This window comes from Pelecanus crispus, chromosome 10 (genome assembly GCF_030463565.1).
Source record: "Pelecanus crispus isolate bPelCri1 chromosome 10, bPelCri1.pri, whole genome shotgun sequence".
NCBI lineage: Eukaryota > Metazoa > Chordata > Aves > Pelecaniformes > Pelecanidae > Pelecanus > Pelecanus crispus.
In genome coordinates, this window is record NC_134652.1 from 31,674,210 (window position 1) to 31,696,718 (window position 22,509).

Below are 22,509 nucleotides of genomic sequence, written 5' to 3' on the forward strand. Positions count from 1 at the left end.
GTCACGGCTCGAGAGAGGACGCGCCGAGGCTCCAGCAGCAAACACCTTCCAGCTGCCCTCCCGGCTCTTCTCTACTGCTGGGCTTTCAGCGCAAGGGCCCCGCTGCCGCTGGCTGGAGCTGTCTGCCTGAAAGGGAGAACAGGAGTTTGGGAGAACATTTAAAACTGATGCACACTTACACCGAGCATTAAACATGCGCCACATTATAGCGATGTTTTAGAGGCTCCTTAGCAGTTCAGGTAAATATTGTTCTCTAATTCTGCCCTGACAGCCACCTAGATTACTCCAGCTCCAATCATTTTTCTTCCAAGTGGAAATCGTTGTTCAACACTTTGAACTCAATATGGGTGTCTGATCTGTGGCACTGCTCGCTTTACCTCCTGCTCAAAACATTAAGTAGCATGAATTTGTGAGCAAAAACTACACCACTGTCAGCACAGCAGCATGACTCCTCATCTAATGTAATCTTATCCTTATCATTAGGATCATTATCCTGATTCCAAGCAAAAAAAAAGCAGAGAAAGCAAATTACACTTGCCGGCAAACTGACGTGGCGTGATCGTTACAATGCAGCCCAGAGCAGAGGGAAAAGGGACCTTTGGTGTGGCATGTGTTTAGCCCGTATGATGGGACAAATGGTCTGTGCATCAGGTGGCTCACAGAGTTACAAAACCACATCAGAAAATTAATGGAATGTATTGCATCATCTCTATTCACTTTGTGAGTTACCATTATTTTTTTAAAGCTAAGATGAAGCATTTTGAACTGATGTTAGATATAGATTAGAGCACTCGGGTATAAAAAAGGATGATTGAGCTGAGCAAAAATGAGGATTTGAATTTCATCTGCTCAGAAATTTACAGCAATTTACCCCTGAGTTTTCATTTTGTTCTGTTATGAACATTGAAACTAGTAATGTTGATCAGACCTATTCCTGGATTTTGAAAAAAACTATTTCTCAAAAGAATTTAACCTTCTCTTGGCCTCTAAAGAGAATAATATCGCAAGAGAAACTGTTGAAAGCTTTTCCTGAGACAGACTGTTTAAGGACCGATAAAAGTAAAATAGTAACTTATTTCTGTAGATCAATGAACTAAGCAAACTAACCCTATGGCTTTAAATTCATTCCTGTCCTGGTCCGAGCTATAGGTCATCTGACTTACATTTCACTGCGTATCTCTCCTGACACCAGGGATTCATGATGGGCTTCCGTGGGTCTCTTACAAGTGTCACGGGAGGTGTTTGAGCTCATGATGAGCTGGATGCCCCACCTGGGCATCAGCTTTTCCTGTGACTTCAGCGGGAATTCAACGCACTTGTGGCTGCCCTGGGAAATGAGTGGCTACGTTTTCAAGGTCAGCTTTCTAACGTGCGGTCTTCTGAAATGCTGTCTCTGCTATCCTGAACATCTGGGTGAGAAAACGAGCTTTTTCAAGAACTCCTCCTCCTCATGAATCCCAGTCTTTGCTTTGACTCTTTTGTATGCTTTTCAATAGTCAATACCGTCAGAGAGGATCTAGCCATCACTTGATGGACCTGGCTGGCAAATATCGGGCAATTGTTCATTTTGCCATTGTCGGTTCTCAACCATGTTGTCTCATGACAAGAAAAGATAGGAGTGGGGCAGGAGATTATAAAGTATTTTGAAAGCTAAATGCCAAAACACTACAGCCTGTGTGCTCCTTGTCTCTGCACATCTCCACAGTATTGACCCAAAGCTCCAGCCTCTAAGTACATCTACAGTTTCCAGTCCTGTTCCTCCCATGCCTTACCTCTTTCTGAATGGGTTTCCTGGTCTTTGATTGCATCATTTGGCGTGTCCTAAGGTCAAATCAAACCACCTACAGGTGGAAAGTTAGTTTGGACTTCTGCTCTTGGTATCTGCTGAGACTCCAGACAGAAATCCTGGTGAACGCCAGCTCGGGTAGGTACCGTGGCGTGCAGGCAGAGCCACCTTCCAAGGTGGCCCTAAAATTTCAGGCTGTTCCAAATGTTACTCCACCTAGTAATGCCAGGGCACATCGCCAACATTGCTTGGCCAAAACCGAGATGTGAAGAAGTGTCACCACCCTCAGCAGCGCTGCCTGCTCACCTCCAGAGGGTACCTTGCCTCACCAACACCCTTCTCCCGCGCCTGGTTCCATATCCTGCACCTTCTCCGTCTGTTGTCTGTGATGAGCAGTTATTTGTGTTTGGGGGCAAAAAACCCAAAACTGATTTCTTAAGTGCTAGGAGGGCTCCATGACCCACGGCTCTGGAGCTAGTTGGCAACTCCAAACATGCAGCCCAAATAGCTGTGAGTTAAATCTAAGGCAGTGCAGGGAAATTAGAGATTGTTCTGGCTTCCTTTCCTTTCACACCTCTTCTACAGCATCTTTGAGCACCCTCTCACATATCAGTAACATGAACGCTTCCCCATGAAGGTGAGAATTAATTGATTTGAGCTACAGCTCATGTTTTACACATGAAAATGGGCAAACAAGGTTAATCAAATGGGAAGTGTTGAAATTTATTTGGTTTTTATTCAATTATAATTTTACCAGGGTTGAGTTTTACAGATAGGTATGGTTTCCATCAGCAAGGTAAATGCAATGATGTGTCAGGGCTGAAAAGTTTTGCACAGATCATTCCTGAAGTTAATGAAGTGTGCAGGGTTCAACACCAGCAACTGCTAAAAGAGCCTGATATTAAGTGTGGAAGGGATGTGATGCTTACATTAAGAAATAGAACTGCTTGCTGATAAGTTATAATTATCATAAGTGACAGGTTAGTCTTTAAAGGATTGAACTAAAGCTGCTCTAATTAAGCTAAATTAGCCCTTCAGTTCAAATACAGAAATATATTTCTGGGAGAAACGCAGGTCTAACTGATTCTTCATTTACACGGGTGGCAACATTCTCCAGAAATCATCAGCCAGCTCTGCTTCAAAGCATGAGATCAAAATAAGGCCAGTATATACGGATTTCTTTACCTTCTGGTTTCTGAATCTTCAGGCAACATCTAAGTGAAGTGTCCGGTTTCTGCCGCCTTCTGGAGCACCCAAGACTAAAACCATGCTTAATATTGGGATTTTTTTTGTGGAGTCTCACGATATCCTGCAGCTTGAGTATTAGGAAAGAAAAAAATTGTCTGGTCTTTAAATTATAAGGCGTAAAAAAAGATGAGAAAGGCTTGACCACCACCTTAAATCTGGCACAGGGCTAGGGAAAGAAATAACTGGTCCTATCCCAGGAGCGGCTAGGAAAGCTGAGGGTGTGAGCTGGGATGTAAGCCGAGGGTAAGGTCTACAGGAGAGCTTTGTGTATTTTTCTAGGCACACTGAGAGGAAGAATTGCCGTGGCTCTACCCTTCTGGCACACGGCCGCGCTGCCCACGCCACCTGGGGCTCAGTGGGAGAGGAAAGGTGGAGAAGCAGAGCTACTGAGCTTGCTTCCCTCCTGTGCTGGAATCCACCCAAAAAAGCAGTGCCAAAGCTTGACAGAGAAACTTCGTGCTGCTAACAGGCCTGTGCAAAGTCGTGCAGGCAGGGTTTCATCTGAGGTTTAGAAAGTTTTGATTTGAGTTTGATTTTTTTGAGTTTTGATTTTTTTCTGATACTCTATTAACAGTATGGAGCATCTTCTTGTCATTTGTTAGGGTTGCAATGCATTTATAAAGCAGTTAAAATAAGCTGTGTTTCAATATAGAAAAGAAGTCTCAGCGCTACAGCACTACCCTGTTCCTGCTCACTGATGCGGGATGCTCACATGGGAGGAAACCACATGTCCTGATCTCCGCCTTTAAGGCTTGTGATTGCCTTGGGCAAGAGGCATGAACACTCCTCCGAGCTCTGACCGCAACAGGACTAGACCAGACCTAGGCAGGGGCTGCGGCAGGGAAGCGCTGAGCCCCCGTCCACAAACCAGCGCTCGGTGACGTGAGGAGCAGGCAAGCGCAGAGGCAGATCTTTAGGAAACATTCAGACACTTTCAGTACCCATACGTTACACACTAGTCAAGCAGTGTTTTTAGGCTCATGGTTCTAGATGTGCGTGTGTAAATACTCGCCAAATCCCTCCCTTCCCACGGGGAGGAAGATGCTGTAGCACAGCGTATCGACGTGGAGTGCTGCAAGCCCCTCTCCTAAGCAGCTGCGTAGCTCTACTCGCAGCAGTGTGCCTGCACTCTTAGCTCAGCAATCATAATTCTCTCCTGGTTTAAGCCCTTTTGAACCAGGGGTGAAGCCTGCTTGAGAGATGGGCATCTGGGGAGCAGCTCACTCCTTGCTTTGAGTTCCAGCCTGCCCCTGCCTCCCCCATGTGCTGCAGTTAGCGAGGGCGCTCAACCCCTCTTTCCCTCTGGCTGGCAGAACATTTCTTTTTGTTGTATCCCAATAAGCAAGGCTTTGGAGCAGAGGGGTTTTTCCCTGTCTCTCTAGCGAGCTCTAAGAATAGGGTCCAGCCTCCTGCTGCTGGGCATGAGTATCACAGCCCTTTATGCCTTCTCACCTTGGCTTCAGTTGTAGGTATTCTGTTTAATTGGCAAGTTCTGCAGATGTTTTGCAGGACAGCAGAAAAGAGTATGCATATCTCGGATATAACTGCCTTTGAGGGGCCTTGTTATCTCTGCTAGGGCTCTTTTGTTCCCTTTCCTTGTTGAGATTAAACATCCACTCCGGATGGAAATCCTGTGGTCTCTGCAAGGCAGAGCTTTAAGTGTATTGTTAATGTGCTAGAGAGGCTGATACCACCCTTGCCAGATCCTTCCATGCTACAGCAAGGCTCTCCCATAATACCTTCCGTAGTCATCATCATTATGCAGCTTAATGAAGATGAACGGTCTGATTTTGCAGCAGCTTACATCTCTACAGTTTACACTGGCTTCTCGTGGATTTGTGGGTGCTCTGCCTGTAGGTGAATAAAAGACCCCATCTTTAGATCCGTACTTACCGACGTGCTTTAAACTCATCCTTCCTTATTTACAGCAATGAGCTTGTAGCAACATTTTCCCATTCTCTACATTTGTGAATGTGGAAGGTCCCTACTGCTCTCACTCAGCAGCTTATCTGCATTCTGACCGGCTGCGGTAACTGGTACCAGCCCCGGTGTTTGCCTTGCACCAGTAATTCTCCTTTGGCACCTGTCACTGGACTGATGCATTTCACAGGAATCCTGCCTGCCCCTGCCAGCAGCAATGCAGTTCTGATCGAACAGGTCAGCACCCATCACGTTTCTTTAATTGCCTTCTAGCTGTTCATTACACCCGGAAGACCTCGGGATAGAATGTTCAAGCTCTGGTGTAAGCGGGATAAATCGCAAAGAACAAATGCTAACCAAGCTCAACGGGACTTTCATGTTCCTTCATAAAGCCTTCTTTTTTCCAATTTCCCCCCACGCACTCTCTCTTAAACACGGGGGAATATTTAAAAAGTGAAATCTCTGTTTTTCAGCCCTGAGAGACAGAAAGCTGGTCTACCTACATTATTGATTTCAGAAATACAATTTTTCATTATTCCCCATCTTTTACATCACGATCTAAGGCCCTTACAGTCCTGAGATCCTTGTATTTTAATACCACACTTGTACACACTTTTTTCATCAGTTTGGAAGGATCAACGTCTAAAATGTGCAAATAAAACTGACAAAACAAAAAACTTGTTCAAACACTCTTTTATTCGTTTAAAAAAAAATATTTCCACAATACCTAGAGATCCCAAGTGCCGGTGCAGATGGACACGAGACACAGATCAGTGAGTCCGACCAAAACACGCAAAGCGAGCGGGTCGGGAAGCCACGAAGGAAGTGGGAAGGGAGACATACACCCTGGTACACGGCTGCACTTTACTTACTATCAGAGGAGTCTCGCTTACATATATTGTACAATTGGTTTATGAAGGAGGTGAAAGACTACAGAGCTGAATGTAGTTAGTCTATGGAGAGTGGGATTTTCCTGTTGTAGTGTCAGCTAATATTTCCACATATGCTCTTGGAATGTTCTCTTTCGATCTAGAAGTCCCTAAGTTGATTAATTGCCTTCATTTTCACCCTGTGAGAGAAGACAGACAGGAAAAGAGTTAAATATTTCCAGTGGAAGACATATATGAGTAAAATTAAGAGAAAAATCAGTGCTGGTAGTGACCACATAAAAACCCCATAAACAGCTACATAACGACGACTGTATGTGGTGCAGAAAATAAATGAACTGTCCCTTTCTTCTGGGAACCAGACACACTCCCGCTGTAACTCAGACCTCTGGGGAAAATGAGGGAATGATTTCGCATGTGGCGGAAGTTGAGCTAATGCGGGGCCGGGCTGCCACTGGCAGAGCGTCCCGTGCTTTCTGCTGCCGGCTCTGCCCCCAGCCCTGACGTGCAGCCCGACATGAGCACCTGTGCGGCCATGAAGGCAGTCGGATTAGCAGGGTTCATTTTTGGGACACTCAAGTGCTAGTACTGGCACCGGGGGGGGTGATGGCTGGCGGAGGGTGGTAGGCATAAGCTGAGACTTCTGGCAGCTTCAGGCATGGTGAATACAGTCTGAGCTTCAAAGACGCTGAAAACTGGAGAGTATGGGTGCATGAAGTATTGCGGGGCTCGCGGAGTGGGCAGCCAAAGGCCTTAGCACTGAAATTGTAAATGAAATCCCACGCTGGGCAATAAGAGGTCATCATCCCAGAGACGGACATTTGATCCAGGGCTTCAAAAGGACCTTGCAGGTAGAATAGATCAAAAAATAAAGGAATTGATTTAAATATAGAAAAAAAAAACTATAGAAAAATCTAGCTTGTTATCCAAAAATCTATAGAAAAATCTAACTTGTTAGCTAAAGCTCTTCTAAAGCATGGCTGTCAACCAGGGAAAAGCTATTCCATGTCATGATAAATCCATAGGATAACATTGACTATTATATGCGCTTTCACACGCCCAAATCAAGCAGCAGTTTAGTCTGTCCGGTCTGTCACTCATGGCAAATTCTTGGAAGGAAGTGGCAAAAGCGAGAACCCAGGAGCTCAGGTTTTGTCAAGTCACTCCTGAAAACGGGCATACTGATGGGCTCCACGTGCAGCAGATCTACGATCACAGAAAGCAAAGGGGAGACTGTCCTGGGGAAAGCCAGTAACCCAGAAAAAACCCAGGCGCGGTCCCGAGAGCCCGGGGACCGCGGGGAAGTCACGGCTGTGGCGTCACCTTACCTCTCCGCCGCCGCCTGTGCTTGCTGCCGGGGCCCCCTCTCCCGCCGTCGCCGGCTGCTCGGGCGGCTGCGGCCCAGCCAGGTCCTCCTGCCAAGTCACAAGCGAGATGTTTGTCCTTACCAGCACACGCAGGGCCATCGCCCTCATCTCAGACAGACTGTTCGAGCAGACTGTGCGAAATGGGCTTGGGCATTACGCACGCAAATAAAATACCAGGTCTAACGGACGGCAAATATTGCTCGAAATCCATTTTTTTGTGCAGCTTGTTAGAGCAGATATCTGTGAAAAAGCAATTAAATTTTTTGCAGCCTTGTTTAGGGCTGCCCTCATACAGAAAATCAGTTCTTTTTCTGAAGTCTTCTTTCCTGTCACCGAGACCAGAGTTTTGACTCCTTCAGTGTGAAGAAATTTGGGAGCCACAAATAAATTTACCTGGAGTAAGACAGCTTATGCCTAGCCTTTCCCTACATTATCTTACTTATCCTAAGCGTTCATTGCATAGACTAATACTGATTTCAGATATAGCAATGTTGTGGTGGCATTCGTGCCTCAGATAACATTTCATTATCAAAGGATAAGCTTTCCTTTGTGTTTGAAGTCCAAGCATTTCCATAAGCACTTTGGGCTCTGTTAGCTACTTCCTCACACCTTTCAGCTACCTTCCTATTCAAAGAAGAAGAGAAAAGATTATATTACCAGGCAATTACATTAAACATGATTTTGCCACATGGGAAGAGAAGACAAAAGTCCTGACCATACTGGGTGTGCCCAGGGGATGGGCAGAAAGCAGAAATGCACCTTTGTGGAATCCGTCAGCAAGAGCGGGGGGAAGCAGAAATAGCGGGATCTCTGTAGTTCAGCTCCAAATCACCAGGGAACACTGCTAAAATTACAAAGCTTCTCTGTTCCCTTTGAGCACACATACCCAGCACTATCCCTGAATTTTTACTCTTTTCCCACATGAAGGCAGGGCCACCACAGAAGGGACCCGAGACACATATATTACATAAAGGGAAAGTCAGTTTTGCATGGAAGGGAGATATATCATTTGAGTTTCATTATTTTGGAAGCACGAAGCCACCACGTTCCCTGGTGCCACTGTTGCAGAGCAAATCAAATGTCCCTGTCAAACCTACTGTAAAGAGAGCTTTATGCTCTCTGTGTTTTGGGGGACTCCACCCTTCACTTTCATGCGTGTCCTTGTTTTCCTGTCCAGTCACAACTGTTCTCAGCAGGAGGAGAACCACCCCTGCTGCTGTTGGGACTGAATTAGGGAAGAAGAGGTGATGTGAAATAAAAAGGAAAAAATAGACATCTTTCGCAGAGTTACATAGATATAAGGTAGATCCCATGAAAATTTAAGCTGGAAATCAGACTTTGGATCCATTTTTGTCAAGAAGGGGAGCCGGGAGATGGAAGCACCGCAACGTGGTTGTCCTGCTATAGGCTTCCTGCTCTCCACCCAAGCCGCCATAAGAAAACCACCCACCAAAGAAAGAAAATGGCCAAAATATGAGCCGCAGCCCAGTGCTGATGTCTGTTGCAGCTCCAGGCATTCCCTTCACCTCCCTGTCGAGAGTCAATTAGTTTGTTTACAGAGCGCGCCATGCACTGGGGGTGTCTCCGTATGAAAAGCACAGTGTGATTTTTTTTTTTTTTTCCCCCCCTAAGAAATGTGCTCTTAATTTGCATCGTGTTGTTGGCTGAAGTGATTCGTGCTAGTATCAGCCTGATCTGTGTTCAGTAAGCCCAGGTAACCTAATGACATCAACTTGTGCACATCACGGAGACCAGTTTCTGGTCTCCAGTTCGCGGCGCAGCAGGGACCCGAGGCTGCTGGGGACAGGGCACTGCTCTGACGGAGTCACTTAGCCACAGCCTCTCCGAAACGAGTGAACTCTCCTGTCATCAGCAAACAGAGCTCCCTACTCTCAATTTATGGAGGCCGATCCGGCCTCAGGATCCAGTCTGTGGCTTTAAAACACTTCACATACTATAGGGCCATATAAAAAGGACTACACCTTATAACTCAACAGTGCACATTAGGTCAAAGCACGTAAATAGCCTCAAATTGTATTTTGAAGCTTTACAAGCAGTTTTTTTGACTGTTAGGTGGAACGAAAAGAAACCTGCAATGCAAGGCAATGACAATAGCTGCAACAGCAGGCGCTTCGTAGGTTTTTTGCAGGTGGGGTTACCAGCTGCCGTGTGAAATCGTGAAGGTGAAGCAAAGGCGACTGCCTAAGGCGCTGAGCTACGTTTGGAAAACTGGGGGACAGCTCCTAGGAACACAAGGACAAGTGCAGTGCACCCCATCTTCCTACAGGGCACGACCGCCTACTCTTCCTGTAGGCAGGGAGCTCAGCTCTGGTAGATGTGGAAACACTGATGGAAAAGGGGATCCCTTCCCCAGCACCATCCTCAGGACACTGCACCCCAGAGCTATGGGTGGGCTGAAGAGCCCCTGTTCAGCCACTGTGCTGCTTATTATATCCCTTAAATCACGCTCTCTGCCAAGACTCTGCTCCAGGAGGATAAAAGTGACTCATCCATCTATTTTTAGAAAGGGAAGCAACCGTGCTTCTGGAGCGTGTTTCTAAACTGTGTGGAGGAACCAGCACAATTGCAGGATGAAGAGGTGTCGGGCCATGTTAGGGACATCGCCTCACGGCCTTGTTCTCACGCGCTTCCCACCCTGCCTGGAATAGCCAGCATGAGATGAGGAAGGGCCGCATTCTTCAGCGGGGCGTTAGCTGGCTGGGGATTTTGGTGACAGGTCAGGAAAACAATATACGGAGGAGCATCATGTGATGTAAGGGTCTTCGCTTCGGATGAAGAGACAGAAATTCCTGGGTACCAACCCCAGCTATAACACTGACTCCGGGCACGAAAGAAAGGGTGAAAATCCAGCTTCTCTGGGGGACAGCAAGAACTTTGCCATTCCTTTCAGGGTTCATCTCTTCATTAAAAGGGATAAAAATGTTCTAAAGGGAAAGGCATGTTGCAACCATGAAGTAATTAGTAACGCTCCTCCTGCTCTTAAACAGCAAGCAGATATTTTCTTCCCCCTCAGAAATCATGTATTGTCTTAGAAAAAGTATTTAAAATGAAAAAAAAAGAAAAAAATTAGTTTGTTATGGGCTGTTTTCTTCTATTTTGGGGGGGGGGGGGGCGGGGAGAGGGGTTGAATCTTTTTGGCTAGAGAAGAGAGAAAAGCAAAGTAGTTTAACGTAATAGTTAAGTGAAACGTAAGACCCTAGAATTCATTACAGGAATACTATGCAAGTTTTAAAATATATTTTATATATAAAAATATATTTGTATATAGACTATATATACTACAGAATATTTATATATCTATAAAATACAATATTTCACTAAGGTTATGAAACACAGTTACATGTTCAGATATCACTAATGAAAAACTCAACAAAGTAGAACCTGCCATTTATAAAAATATTCCTGTGCAATGTTAAGAGGTTTTAAATAGAGCATACTACATGCTTCTGGATTCAGATATTTTATTGTGTTTTTTAAAAACACATTTTAAAAGTCCACAGATTTTGCAAAAAAAAGAATTACAATTTGATTCTTCAGATTTCTCAATTTCACAGGTTCTATGAAATTCCCTTTTTCAGCATACATGAAATGTAATTTATATTTTTATCCATATTATGTTATAGGCCAGTGGGGTTTTTTTGCCACCCCCAAAAATTCTGAGATAAACAACCTTATCAAGATTATCTTCCTTACCTAACAGAGAAAGCGTGCAGAGTCTAAATGTTGGATACTGGAACATTATTCATCAAAAACTCAACAAATTCAGTGGCAAGCAAGATTTCTTTTTTTATTATTATCATCTTAAGGCTGTAAAACCAGAGAGTTTCACTGGCAACCTAATATGCTATAAATTTAACAGCCCACAATGGGACACCAATTGCATAAGGCGGAGAAAGCTTCAGCCTCCTGTAGTGCTCTTGACCTTGGGCGTTGGAGCAAAAGCAATGCTACTTGGCAGCACCCCCAAACCACGCCCTTGTAAACCCTCAGGCAACCTGACAGGTCCTATGGACGGCCTGTCTGGGATGGGTTTCAGGCAGAATGTGCTCACAGTGATGCTGACAGCTCTGACTAAGAGGGAAACCTGTGATTAAATGAGCGGACCCATCGACGGGACAGACAGAAGGGCACGCAGGATTCCTGTCTTTCCCTACAAATCTAGGTGGACTCTTGGGGTAGCTTTGTTTTCATCCAGCTCACAGCCAGACTCTCTTAGGGTTTCCTGGGGCTGCTTATACAAATAATACATATTTAGTAATGTTTACATTATTATCCCACAGGATTACTGGGGCACAGCCTCTAGCCACGAAGCGCACACACACACAGAGTCTTGTAGACTTTAAGGCTTCACCAGTGCCGCTAACTCAGCTATTCTGCATGTGAAAAATGTATGCCTGGATGCACTACTGAGACTGAGAGGGAAGCACAGAAAAAGTGCCTGTAGGCAGAGTACCCCACCCCACGCTGCTTTTGCAGTCTCCCCTGCTCCATGGGATGCTGAAGGATACCACCGGCATGCATCACTGCATCAGTAAAGTACAGCGAAGCTTGAATACAAAGGATGAAGCTTGAATACAAAGGGGAAGAGTTTCGACTATTTATTCTACTTAATTGTAAGGTGGTTTGGCTGTTATTTCCTTGCTCCTCCTGCTTAGCAGCTCTGCCCTCGGTGGCCTCTCAGATGCCCTTGGTTGCTTTCTCCTAAGTGGCACTCGCCCTGCCCAAACTAACTTAAACAGGGAGGTCACTCATCAGTTTCTGCCTCTAATTTCTTCGGTACAACTCTCCTCGCGTCAGCAGTATTGTGGGGCTTAAGTGAACAGCATTAAGGCCACGAACGTCAACCGTTTGTATTCAAAATGCGCAGTGGTTATGAAAGCGCTGAGCTGCGGTAGGGGTACGGTACACGTGTGCTAGATCAAGCGCAGAGAGAGACGATGTGATCCAACGAACGCACCCAGCGGTTGCACATAACTGACAACCGCTCAGATAATTAATGGAGTGAAATAACGAAAAGATCAAACCCAATTCAAAATGACAGAGCCATGAACTGCCAACTAAACCATGCAAAAACCGACAGGGCAAATAGATCTAAAGGGAAGCTCTAGGTGGAGGGTGTACCGAAGCATCAGCTACTGGGGAAATTTCTCCAGTCCCCCAGAGACATTTTGTGAGTGTGTGTATGTGCGCTTTTATGTACGTGCGCTTGTTCCCAACCACGTGGTGTCTGCAATGCAGCAAACTTTGTGCTGTGTCATGCAGACGAAGAATTAATCCTCTTCTAAGACAGGGATATTTAGTGAGTGGTTATCTCACTGAAATCTCTTAATGTCCACCCCAGGGACTGGGATGGGTGCAGAGCCACAGACAAAACACATTGCTTATGGGTCTCGTTCCTTTGCACATCAGAAAAATTGTGGAGGGTTTATAGTCTTTTAACTTAAATATTTTTTACTTAATTCTTAAAAGCTCCTCCAAATCAACTAATACTTTCTCGTACTCAGTGAGCAGGCCGGTGCCAAAGCCCTGCCTGGTGATCCCAAAGCTACTCGAGGTTGCTCTCATCTGGTGCGTGGCACCTCTCCGCAGGCGTAGAGTTACTTCAGCCCCACTTCCTTCTGCCTGGCTCTGAGTGCTCCCACCGAGGACAGCAAGGAGCAGCGGGCTGCCGACCGCCCCACGTGTGTCCCCATGTCAGCGCCTGCCGTGTTCCACGAAGGGCTGGATTCTTCCCCATGGCCAAAGCTGCCATCCGATACACCCGCACAGCTCAACCACCCCGCAGCTGCCGCCCCGAGCAACACTTAATCCAGGATCCTTAGACTTCCCCACTCCTTGCTAGTATGTGCCTGCCACTGATCCCAGCTGTCAAACACACAGATTAAATGTCGACAAGCTCTCCGTAATTGATATTAATACTGGGAATGCTGAGCTGGGGACATGCCTCCTAGGCCACTCGACTCCCCAGATTGGAGTCATCCTGTAGCACCGCTCAAGTGCTTACCATGCATTCACACAGATCCCTGGTGCTTTGAACAACCCCTCTAGAAAGTCAGCAGGGAACAATACTGAAGAGAGTTGAAAACAGAAATAAGACATTAGCAACTGCTCTTTGCAATTAAAAAGGAGGAGGATGGGATGGAGCATGAGCAAATCTCAGGACTGGATGCAACAGCTGTCTCAAACTTCAGGGGCTGGAACACTTGTATATAATTTCAGGATTGCAAGTTTTTTAACAGCAGGTATTTATTTTTTAAACACCTAACTGCTACACCTTATCACTCTTCTTAGTGTATCTCCAGCGGGTCTCTCAAATGCATTGCAGTGCCTGGTGCTGCTCTTGGCAGCCTCTGGCTCTATTTCCATTAGCAAATTGTGCAGCACAATAGGAGCAGATCTGGAGAGAAAAGAGCTGGCGCCGAGAGCCCAGCACAACCCCTCTACTCCTTTCAGGGCCCTCGCTCCGGAGCAGCTCTGGCCCCATGGCCCTTAACCATTAGCAGCTGGGAGGCACTTGGAGCTCCATCTTCCGTGTCATTGCTATCCAAAAGGTATCTAGCGGACGCAACTGCAGTATGGCGAGTGAGGATGACTAGAAGATTTGCCCTCCTAATTTAAGCTGAAGTAAAACGCTAGAGTAGATAACCCCTCTCTTTCACAAAACCAAACATTTTTTTCCTGAATTGCTTTCTCCTGTGACTTCTTTTGGCTTGCTTTTCTCTTCCTGATTTCATTCTGCTGCCCACCTCTGCCACCAGAACCATTACTAGGGTGGAGGAATCGCTGATTTTCTAAGGGACTATTTGCACACGGATGGAAACAGATAATGTCCACTGGTCTGAGCTGCGGAATTACCACCTGTAAACTCATGGGTCTTTGAGGGAAGGCTCTCACTCAGGACAAAAGGGAAGAGGATTGCTGGTGCTCAGTCCTTGCCAGAAGGGGAGGCAGTTCAGTATCTGCAGGACGGATTCCTACTGTCAGCAAATTCCTAGCTCTCCTGGGTCGACCACCCCACGCCCGGTCAGTCAAAAGGTAGGAGGGGGTAGTCTGGCCCCATGGAACGAGGAATCACTATTTGCACTCCTGCAGCCTAACTGCTGTTCCCTGTGGGAATAGAGATTAATCTTATCCCAAGGGCTTAGCAGAACTTCTGTATCTGCCCTTTTCACATGCTTTCAGGAGGACATTTTGCGTCACTCGTAGCTGCTGTTCGCTTTTGTTAGGCTATTCTCTCAGGATTTACATGGTGTGTAGAAGTTTTGTTTCATATCACAATGTGTTTATGTGCAGGTCAGGAAATTCATCAGCCAACTGTCTGAACAATTCAAACAATTTTGGCCAGCCTTGCTTCGGTTCTGGGTTTGTTGTGACTCATCTAGCTCATGTCGCTATCAACACTATTGACCACAGCTCTCTAAAGAGGGGAAATGCAGCCGGGCTTACCAAAGAGCTGCCAAGTATTAGCCTCATGTACTGTACGACTGGTTGCTGTTTGTTACCAGCCGGTGAAAGCATCTTCTCTAATTATCAACTTTGCCTTCATCGAGGGAGCTGTTCTGCTCCTTCACACGCCCCTTCATCCCCTCCACTTGAAGCAACCCAGTTTGTCAAATTAGGCTGGAGGACAGAAGACGCCTTGTCTGAATCTGCCTTAATCCGTGCACAATTTGGGTCATGCGGCCTTTATCAGCAAGCGCTTGGCTGTTGTCAAAATCAGCACGAAGCAGAGCAGGAGGGTCAGGCTCTGCTGGGACCGGGCTTTGCCTGTATTGCTGCTGCCCTCTGCTGCCTGCCGAGCTGCCGGGGCCGGGGCCGGGGCCGGGGCCAAGGCCAAGGCCAAGGCCGCCTGTTGCACAGGCACCGGCCAGCTGCGAGGGCGAGCGCTGAGCTCCCGCTCCTTCGCGCCCAGCACACCCCAGAGCTCTGACTCCAGCCAGACGCTCACTGCAGCCTGGCTGTATTTCTTCTACTCAAGGCCCTGGAAAAAAATGCTTTTCTACATTCATAAGAAAATATGGAGCTGGACTCTTGCCAGCAGTGCCCACTGATGGGACAAGACGCAATGGGCACAAATCGATTAACTAACGCGTGTGCTGGTTTTGGCAGGGAGAGTTAATTTTCTTCACAGTAGCTAGTATGGGGTCATGTTTTGGATTTGTGCTGAAAGCAGTGTTGATAACACAGGGGTATTGCAGTCACTGCTGATCAGTGCTCACACAGAGTCAAGGCCTTTCCTGCCTCTCACCCCACCCCAGCAGCGAGCAGGCTGGGGGGCACAAGAAGCTGGGAGGGGACACAGCCGGGACAGCTTACCCCAGCTGACCAGAGGGATATCCCACACCATATGGCCTCATGCTCAGTGTATAAAGCTGGGGGAAGAAGGAGGAAGAGGGGGACATTTGGAGTGATGGCATTTTGCCATCCCAAGTAACCGTTACGCGTGATGAAGCCCTGCTTTCTGGAGATGGCTGAGCACCTGCCTGCCGATGGGAAGTAATGAATTAATTCCTTGTTTTGCTTTGCTTGCGTGTGCGGCTTTTGCTTTACCTGTTAAACTGTCTTTATCTCGACCCACCAGTTTTCTCACTTTTACCCTTCTGATTCTCTCCCCCACCCCACCGGGGGGGAGTGAGCGAGCAGCTGTGTGGTGCTCAGTTGCCAGCTGGGGTTAAACTATGACAACGTGTCCATCTGAACACAAGAAAACACTTTGTTTTTTCCTGCAAGGGTGGTCAAATGCTGACACAGGTTGCCCAGGGATATTGTGGAGTGTCCATCCGTGGAGATGTTGAAAACCCAATTGGGCGTGGTCCTGGGCAACCTGCTCTCGTTGACTCTAAGGGGACTGGACTAGGTGATCTCAAGAGGCCCCTTCCAAACTCAACGATTCTGTGATTACATATTAAGCATTATATAATAATATTAAGCATTATAAAAAAGAAGTTATTGCTGAAAACCTCTCAGTGAATAGGTAAAACCATCAACTGTAAATGTTTGCAGATATTTAAAGTGTTAGCCAAAGATGACTCTTCTGTCCTGCACATGACCGAAGAAACAAACATACCTTTTTTACAACTCCTGCACTAGCCGCAATGGTCTCTGCTCCTTCTACAGTCTTGTTTGCCACTGTGTTCACGCTGGCTACTACGGCTTCTCCCACCGCATTGGCCTGCTCTTTGGTCTTCTCAGCAACTGGGATTTCAACAAAAGCAGAAAGTCAATGAGCTAGGCACTGCCAAAAGGCTGCCAAATTCACTGGGACAATAAAATGACTGCATCAAGGTAAGATATCGGACCTGGTACAGTCCTTATTTGGATTTTTTCTGTGAGATAACGTCTAAATTTAAATCATGTACATGAGGGTTTTGTCTCAGAGAGCAGCACTGCAGCCTGTCAGTCTTTGTGGGCAACTGGAAAATGAAAAATTCACTGTAAGACACTAAGAGACAATTGTGCAAATAAGGTATTTTGTATTGCAGACTGTGTATGATCTCTCTCTGGGCACCTTCTGTTTGATTTAATACGCCTGGGGGCAGAGGGGAGAAGTAACGTAGTCATGAAATTCTCCAGGGAAAGGATTCATCCATCTCTCTTCAAGGCAGTTCAGAAGGCTGCCCAGCTTTGGAGCTGAGCATACCTAGAAAGGTCCCTTAGGGTCCCTGACTCTGCGACTGCCTGACAGGAACTGATGCGACTAAATCCCCTCTGCATGCTGGGTGGCACTCTTGGCATTGTGAAATGTCTAAATTACTGTGAATCATCAGAGTCTGCCAAGTAACATTTGTTAGTCTTTTCGACCTGCTCTACTGATTAAATATTTTCTCCCATCCACGTGCACTGCAAATGCCAGACCCTGAACCACCGCTCCTGGCAAGCATCCTCCATTCATCAAATGGAAGGTCACACAGATAAACGGTGTCCCCTAGAGACCTTCCATTTGGCAGGAACAATGGCCTTATCAAGAGGTCCAGCAACACATCACAGATTTCCACATCCCTCTCAGGGCCGTGCTCTTACCTGAGGTCACACTTTGCACTACACCTTCCTTGGTTTTGGTACCTGTGAAAGGAAACACACGGTCCATCAGTGCTACCTGGCAAAGAACCCTCTGGTTTCTGGAGACGCATGGCTTTCTGTTCTTACTAGGTGCGGTGGGGAGCCATGGTGCTGCCGGCGCCTCCTGCTAAGACAGAAGCCATTTGTAGAGGCAGCAGAAGGGACCAGCTTCCTTCCCTAGTGAAGTCAATGAGTACCTTTGTGTTGGGAGTTGGATAACTCCAACTACAAATTGTCTGGAGATGCCTTGACCTGAAAAATCTTGATTACAGCATGCTGAAGTAGGCAAAATCGTCCCTGAAATATTTCCAAAATGAAAAGCACAGGTGAGCGGAGGTAAGTCAATGTTAAGCTAATTGTAAAAATGAATGTAGATTAAGTGACCTGGTGAAATCTCACCTACTTCAGTCTCTCAAGACGTGGAGTCCCACCTGTGACTCTCCCCTGCCTTTTAGCAGGATACTTGGCTGCAGTGGTCATTTAAAGTTTCATTCTATACCTCTAATAAAGACCCTGGAGAAACTTGAGGCTGAATTTACAGAACAACCTACATACCTACTTACTAGATTCCCATTTTGGTGCCTCAGCCTAGGTTGTAAGTGCCTGCTCGCAGCAATACACAGAATGCAGATGTTTTTATCTCAAATTATGAAAGTACACCATATGTATGCTTACATTGTAATTTATCTTGCTGTTCTCAAGGCAGAAAAGCTAACAGGATGTGAGGGCATTCAGTTTGCAACACAAGTAGTCCTTAAGGAATAATTAATCTCTGTGGTTTTCCCCCAAGCTTGAAGTGACCTGCTATACATTCCTTCTGTTTGCATACTGCAGCACATATGTTAAATCATATGGTAGATGGGCAGCCAGCCCCCACAGTAACTAGATGCTTTTTCACATTGCAAAAATAAAGGATCAAATTTCTCTCTGTTGAAAGTTAAATAAACACGTGCCATAAATAAACATGTTCCACTGGTCCCACTTTACTGTATTTTGTAAATGATCTGCACCTATACAGGCTCTTTGCAAGTTTCCCATACTGATACAACAAAAGGATTTTTATGGCCAGCTGTCAAAATGAGAGAAATAGAGAGCCAGGCAGTTCCTTAACTCCAGAGGTACCAGAGCATCCCTGGGTGTGGTGGGAGAAAACAGCTACAAACCACATCTCATTAACAGCCTAAAAAGCAAAACAGGTGCAGCACCCTGATAATAACAGATCCAGCCCAGCTCTGTTCTGCCTGATAGGTTATGTATTATTCAACGTAATTCTCAATTGTGATTTATTTTGGTGGTTGCAACAGTTGCCTGGGGCAGAACAAAGCTGTTCTACTACAATATGCCCACAACATTTCACTCCACCCTCCCGAACTGTGTTAAAACTGAAGAAATGAAATCTTTCTACTTTATACTTGTTACTGCTGTAAACTGCAATTCCTAACCATGCATACGGTACGTGTGCACTGCTGTAAACTGGATTTAATAATGATGCCCACGATAGACAAATGAGTACAGAAGCACAGCAGCGAGCAGAGCAGATGCAAATCTCAAGCCATGAGCGTGAGCTCCTGAACGGGCCAAATGCACACAGTTAATTCAGACACCATCTTACTTCAGTTTCCCTCCCAGTGCCATTCCAATAAAAGACTGCCACGATATTGATTTGGCATACAAGATCTTCTCACATCAGACACAGATGTTCAAGCTTAGCCCTTCTTTGCTCCTTTTTGGTCAAAGAGTGGTTGTTAGGTAAGCAAAGTATGTAATTTGCTGTACTAGGCTTGCATACGTTTCAGTTTTGCAGTAAATGTGCTTAGTGAGACAAGAGCTGTACTTCTGTACATTTTTTTAACCGGACTTTTGATTTAAGACGACTACCTGGGCTCGATTCTTTTGCTGGGGGAGAGGAGTGGGTGGGTGCCATATTTTCTGATGGAAAGTAATTCCAGAAAGGCGGGGTATGCAAGTAGAAGAAAAATACCCAAATCCATTTCACGACAGAAGCCACGGCAGCGGGAAGTGCCACCGCTGGCAACAGCTCGCCTCATCTTCCTAACCGTCTCCTGAGCGCACCCCGTGGCTCGGGCCCAGCCACCATTACGCACCACACGAAATCTGACCTTCCGCCTATACCCTTGCCAGCAACCTGCTCTGTTGAATCAGGAAGCAACCACCTGATGCTCAATCTCATTCCACTCATTAGTCCTTGCCTGCAGCTTGCGTACACAGAATTAAGTGTTTATGCACCCTGCCTGTTCTGAGTGCTGCGAGTCGTCTGCAAGAGCCTTGGTATCGCGACTGAGGTGGTGCAGCACTGTGCAGTGGGAAAAGAGTTGTAGTAAGAAAGGATATTATGATGTGCTGTGAGTCCTGCAGGAGTTCATGCTGGAGTCACTTGGTTTAAGCAGAGCTTGGTGTATTGGGGCTTTCTGCGACAAGCATGATCGAAAGCCGTTCTGGAAAACTAGATGTGCATTCTTCGTTGAGGCTTCCTGAATTATAGTATTAAACAGTACTAATGACCTTATACTCAATACTCTGATGCAGCTTTGCATTAGCTTCATTAATTAACTTCAGCACCACTTATCCCCCTATTTAACCAAATAAAAAAGACAGCCCATTGAATCAACTTCTGGATACACATTAAGTGTGCAAGAACCCACAGCCACTTCGGTATACTTGGAGGCCGTTACAATTTGGAGAGCAGACTGTGATTTTATGGAGTGCAAAGGCGGCCCATGCTACAGGATTTCTCTCTCTTTTCACGCACCCTCTTCTCTGCCCTGCGTGTTCAGCAAGCCACGCAGCAGGGCAGGAGCACCCCGCGCTCGTGACTCCCCTGGCGACGGCAGCATCCCCGACCAGCCCAGCTGTGAACCGCATTGCGGGCTAGCACAGGAGGGAGGCACCTCGGGCTCTGGCACGGCTTGTGGGAACCGAACCTGCGCGGCTCACAGAGGAGGGACCAGGTGGCCGCAGAGCCCTGAAGACACCGTACACTTCCAGGCAGATGCCTCTGAATGAGCATTTGTTTCTCCTGGAGCAGCAGCAGGTGACTCGCCAGATGTGGTGGTTGTGCCCAGACATCTGGAATCCTCCTTGGAGAGTCAGTGATGAGTTAACACTCACCTGAATGAAAGTCAGGGACCCACTTAGCCCATCCCAGGCTTTGGGGTTCCCCCCCGCCCTTTCCTGACTTTCTGAAAAGACCCTCAAGCTTTTATACGAGTATTATTTTCTCCCAGAATCCAAAAATTCAGGTTGCATCATGTAACGCTCCAGACCACGCTGCTAGGATAGGGCTCTGCAAAGGAAGGAGCAAAGCAGCAACAGTTCAGGTCTCTGATTAACCCTTCATGTGTCACAGAGTGAGAAAAGTTGGCACAGACAATATACTAATCACTCCAGTTTTAATCGATATACCTGGCCTCCTCCTTCTCTATTTAAAAATCAATTCTCTGAGCTAATCAGCATCTGGCTTTTACATTTCCTGCCTGTGAAAGACTGAATATTCCCCAAAAGGCTGAGCATGCCCGGGTGCACAACAGGAACTGAATCAGCCCCAAGGCAAAGCACTATCCAGTGCATGACAGGGCAGGAATTGGCAGTATACCCAAAAAAACAACAAACCAAAACAAAAAAAGGAGAAAGCACTAACATCTTCACCTTGATCCTTATTTGATCCTCATTCAGAGATTTAGGTTTAAGAAGGCTTTTAGAAAACTTTACTGAAAAGCTTGGAATCTCATGAGCAGACTCTGTATCTCATGGCTGTGCAGAAATGAAAAACAGGTCACAGTATGGAGACGTGCAACATGACTGAACAGAGATGTGAGGAATTATGTATAAAAATTTGGAATGATCCTTTCTGACATCGCTCAGATCAGGAAGCAGCCGGAGCAGTAGGGATGCCACAATTTGACACTTAGATGTGACGTTTCACAGGCTGGTGTTTCAGTTACTGTGGTTAGTTTAATTATTTACAGGGATGCTGTTTACCTTTTTTCTTGTGAGTCAGCTTCAAATTGAAACGTGAACTGTTACATACATTCATTCACAGCATGCCAATAGTCGAGTGTTTAAAATTTCGGGATGAAGACATTATCGGATCTGCTACACATAAAATTTTTATTTCATTTGTAATTTACAACTCTATGTCAGTGGCTATTGTCAATACAACTGTTTTAAATATAGTAGCTACATACAGCTGTGGATGCTGCAGCGTGATAGCAGGAAGAGCCTGCATGTAAGCTTTCCTATGAAAAAAAAAAAACCCCTCACTCCCACATCTAGCAAACATAAAAAGCTGTGTGAGGCGCAGTAATCAGCACCGAGGTAATCAAGTCTCGGGAACCTAAGCCTTCATAGATTTTATAGTATCTGGAATATCTGACCATCCAGCCATATAATTATATGTGCTAGATAGTGGAGATAGCAGGTTTTGAGGGTGACCTTGAAGGGGAGGTTTCTGAAACAGCACATTAACTGTGGGAGAGGTCTCTAGCAGGACATCAGGCGTGCTGTTTTCCAGATCCTAGCCTTTGGGCAAAATGAATTTGGGTGTCTCTTGTAAAGCAAGATTAATGTGTGCATGGGGAATGAAACGGGTCGGTGAACAGGAGGAGGATTTCAGGATAAAACAGTATGTTTGTGGGGAAACAGATGCATCCTGCAATCCCCACTTAATAACGCTGCTGGCCCCTCTCCGGACCTCATCAGCATGTCTCTCGCAGCATGGAGGTGAGGCGGAGATCAGCACTGCTTGGCTGCTTGGAGAGCGAGTGACTCAGCCTGCAAGCAATCAGTGAACAACAGAAACCTTCCACCTGGGCACATGCTCCTTAACATTGCGTTTGTTCTGCCTCCCCTGAAGTAGTGGCTGTTTCTATCTATAATTTGCAGTTGGGGAAACTGAGGCACAGGGAGGATGTGGCACCCCAGACTTACACAGCCACTCCGTGACAGAGCTGAGGATGTTATCCAGACCTCCTGCCGCTCACTCCCAAGCTTTAGCCAGAACATAATTTCCCCAGACCTTCTCAGACACAATCTACGCGACAGTTCATGCTCGAATGTAGATTGAAAATAGTTCTCTCTTACCTACATACATCACTCCTTCTTTAGTCTTCTCTGCAGCCTCCGTCACTCCCTGCTTGGTCTTCTCTGCAGCAGCCACCACACCTTCTTTAGCAATGGAGAAACCTTTCTTAAAGACATCCAT

General features: G+C 46.3%; 1 protein-coding gene across 1 annotated transcript; it reads right to left on the reverse strand.

The window, feature by feature from the left end:
• Positions 1-6,002: 6,002 nt before the first annotated feature.
• Positions 6,003-22,509, reverse strand: SNCG (synuclein gamma). The gene is made up of 5 exons (XM_075717953.1): positions 22,389-22,509; positions 17,250-17,291; positions 16,297-16,424; positions 7,170-7,256; positions 6,003-6,023 (listed from the first exon to the last, which is right to left on the reverse strand). Exons 1-5 carry the CDS (start codon positions 22,507-22,509, stop codon positions 6,003-6,005), a joined length of 399 nt encoding a protein of 132 aa, XP_075574068.1.

Excerpts from the sequence above, each read along its gene's own strand:
- SNCG (XM_075717953.1), bottom strand. The coding sequence starts at position 22,509 with ATGGATGTCTTTAAGAAAGGTTTCTCCATTGCTAAAGAAGGTGTGGTG. Across the intron at positions 7,257-16,296 it reads GTGCAGGAGTTGTAAAAAAG|GAGGACCTGGCTGGGCCGCA; the intron begins GTATGTTTGTTT and ends GTGACTTGGCAG. Across the intron at positions 6,024-7,169 it reads GCACAGGCGGCGGCGGAGAG|GGTGAAAATGAAGGCAATTA; the intron begins GTAAGGTGACGC and ends CTTCTCTCACAG.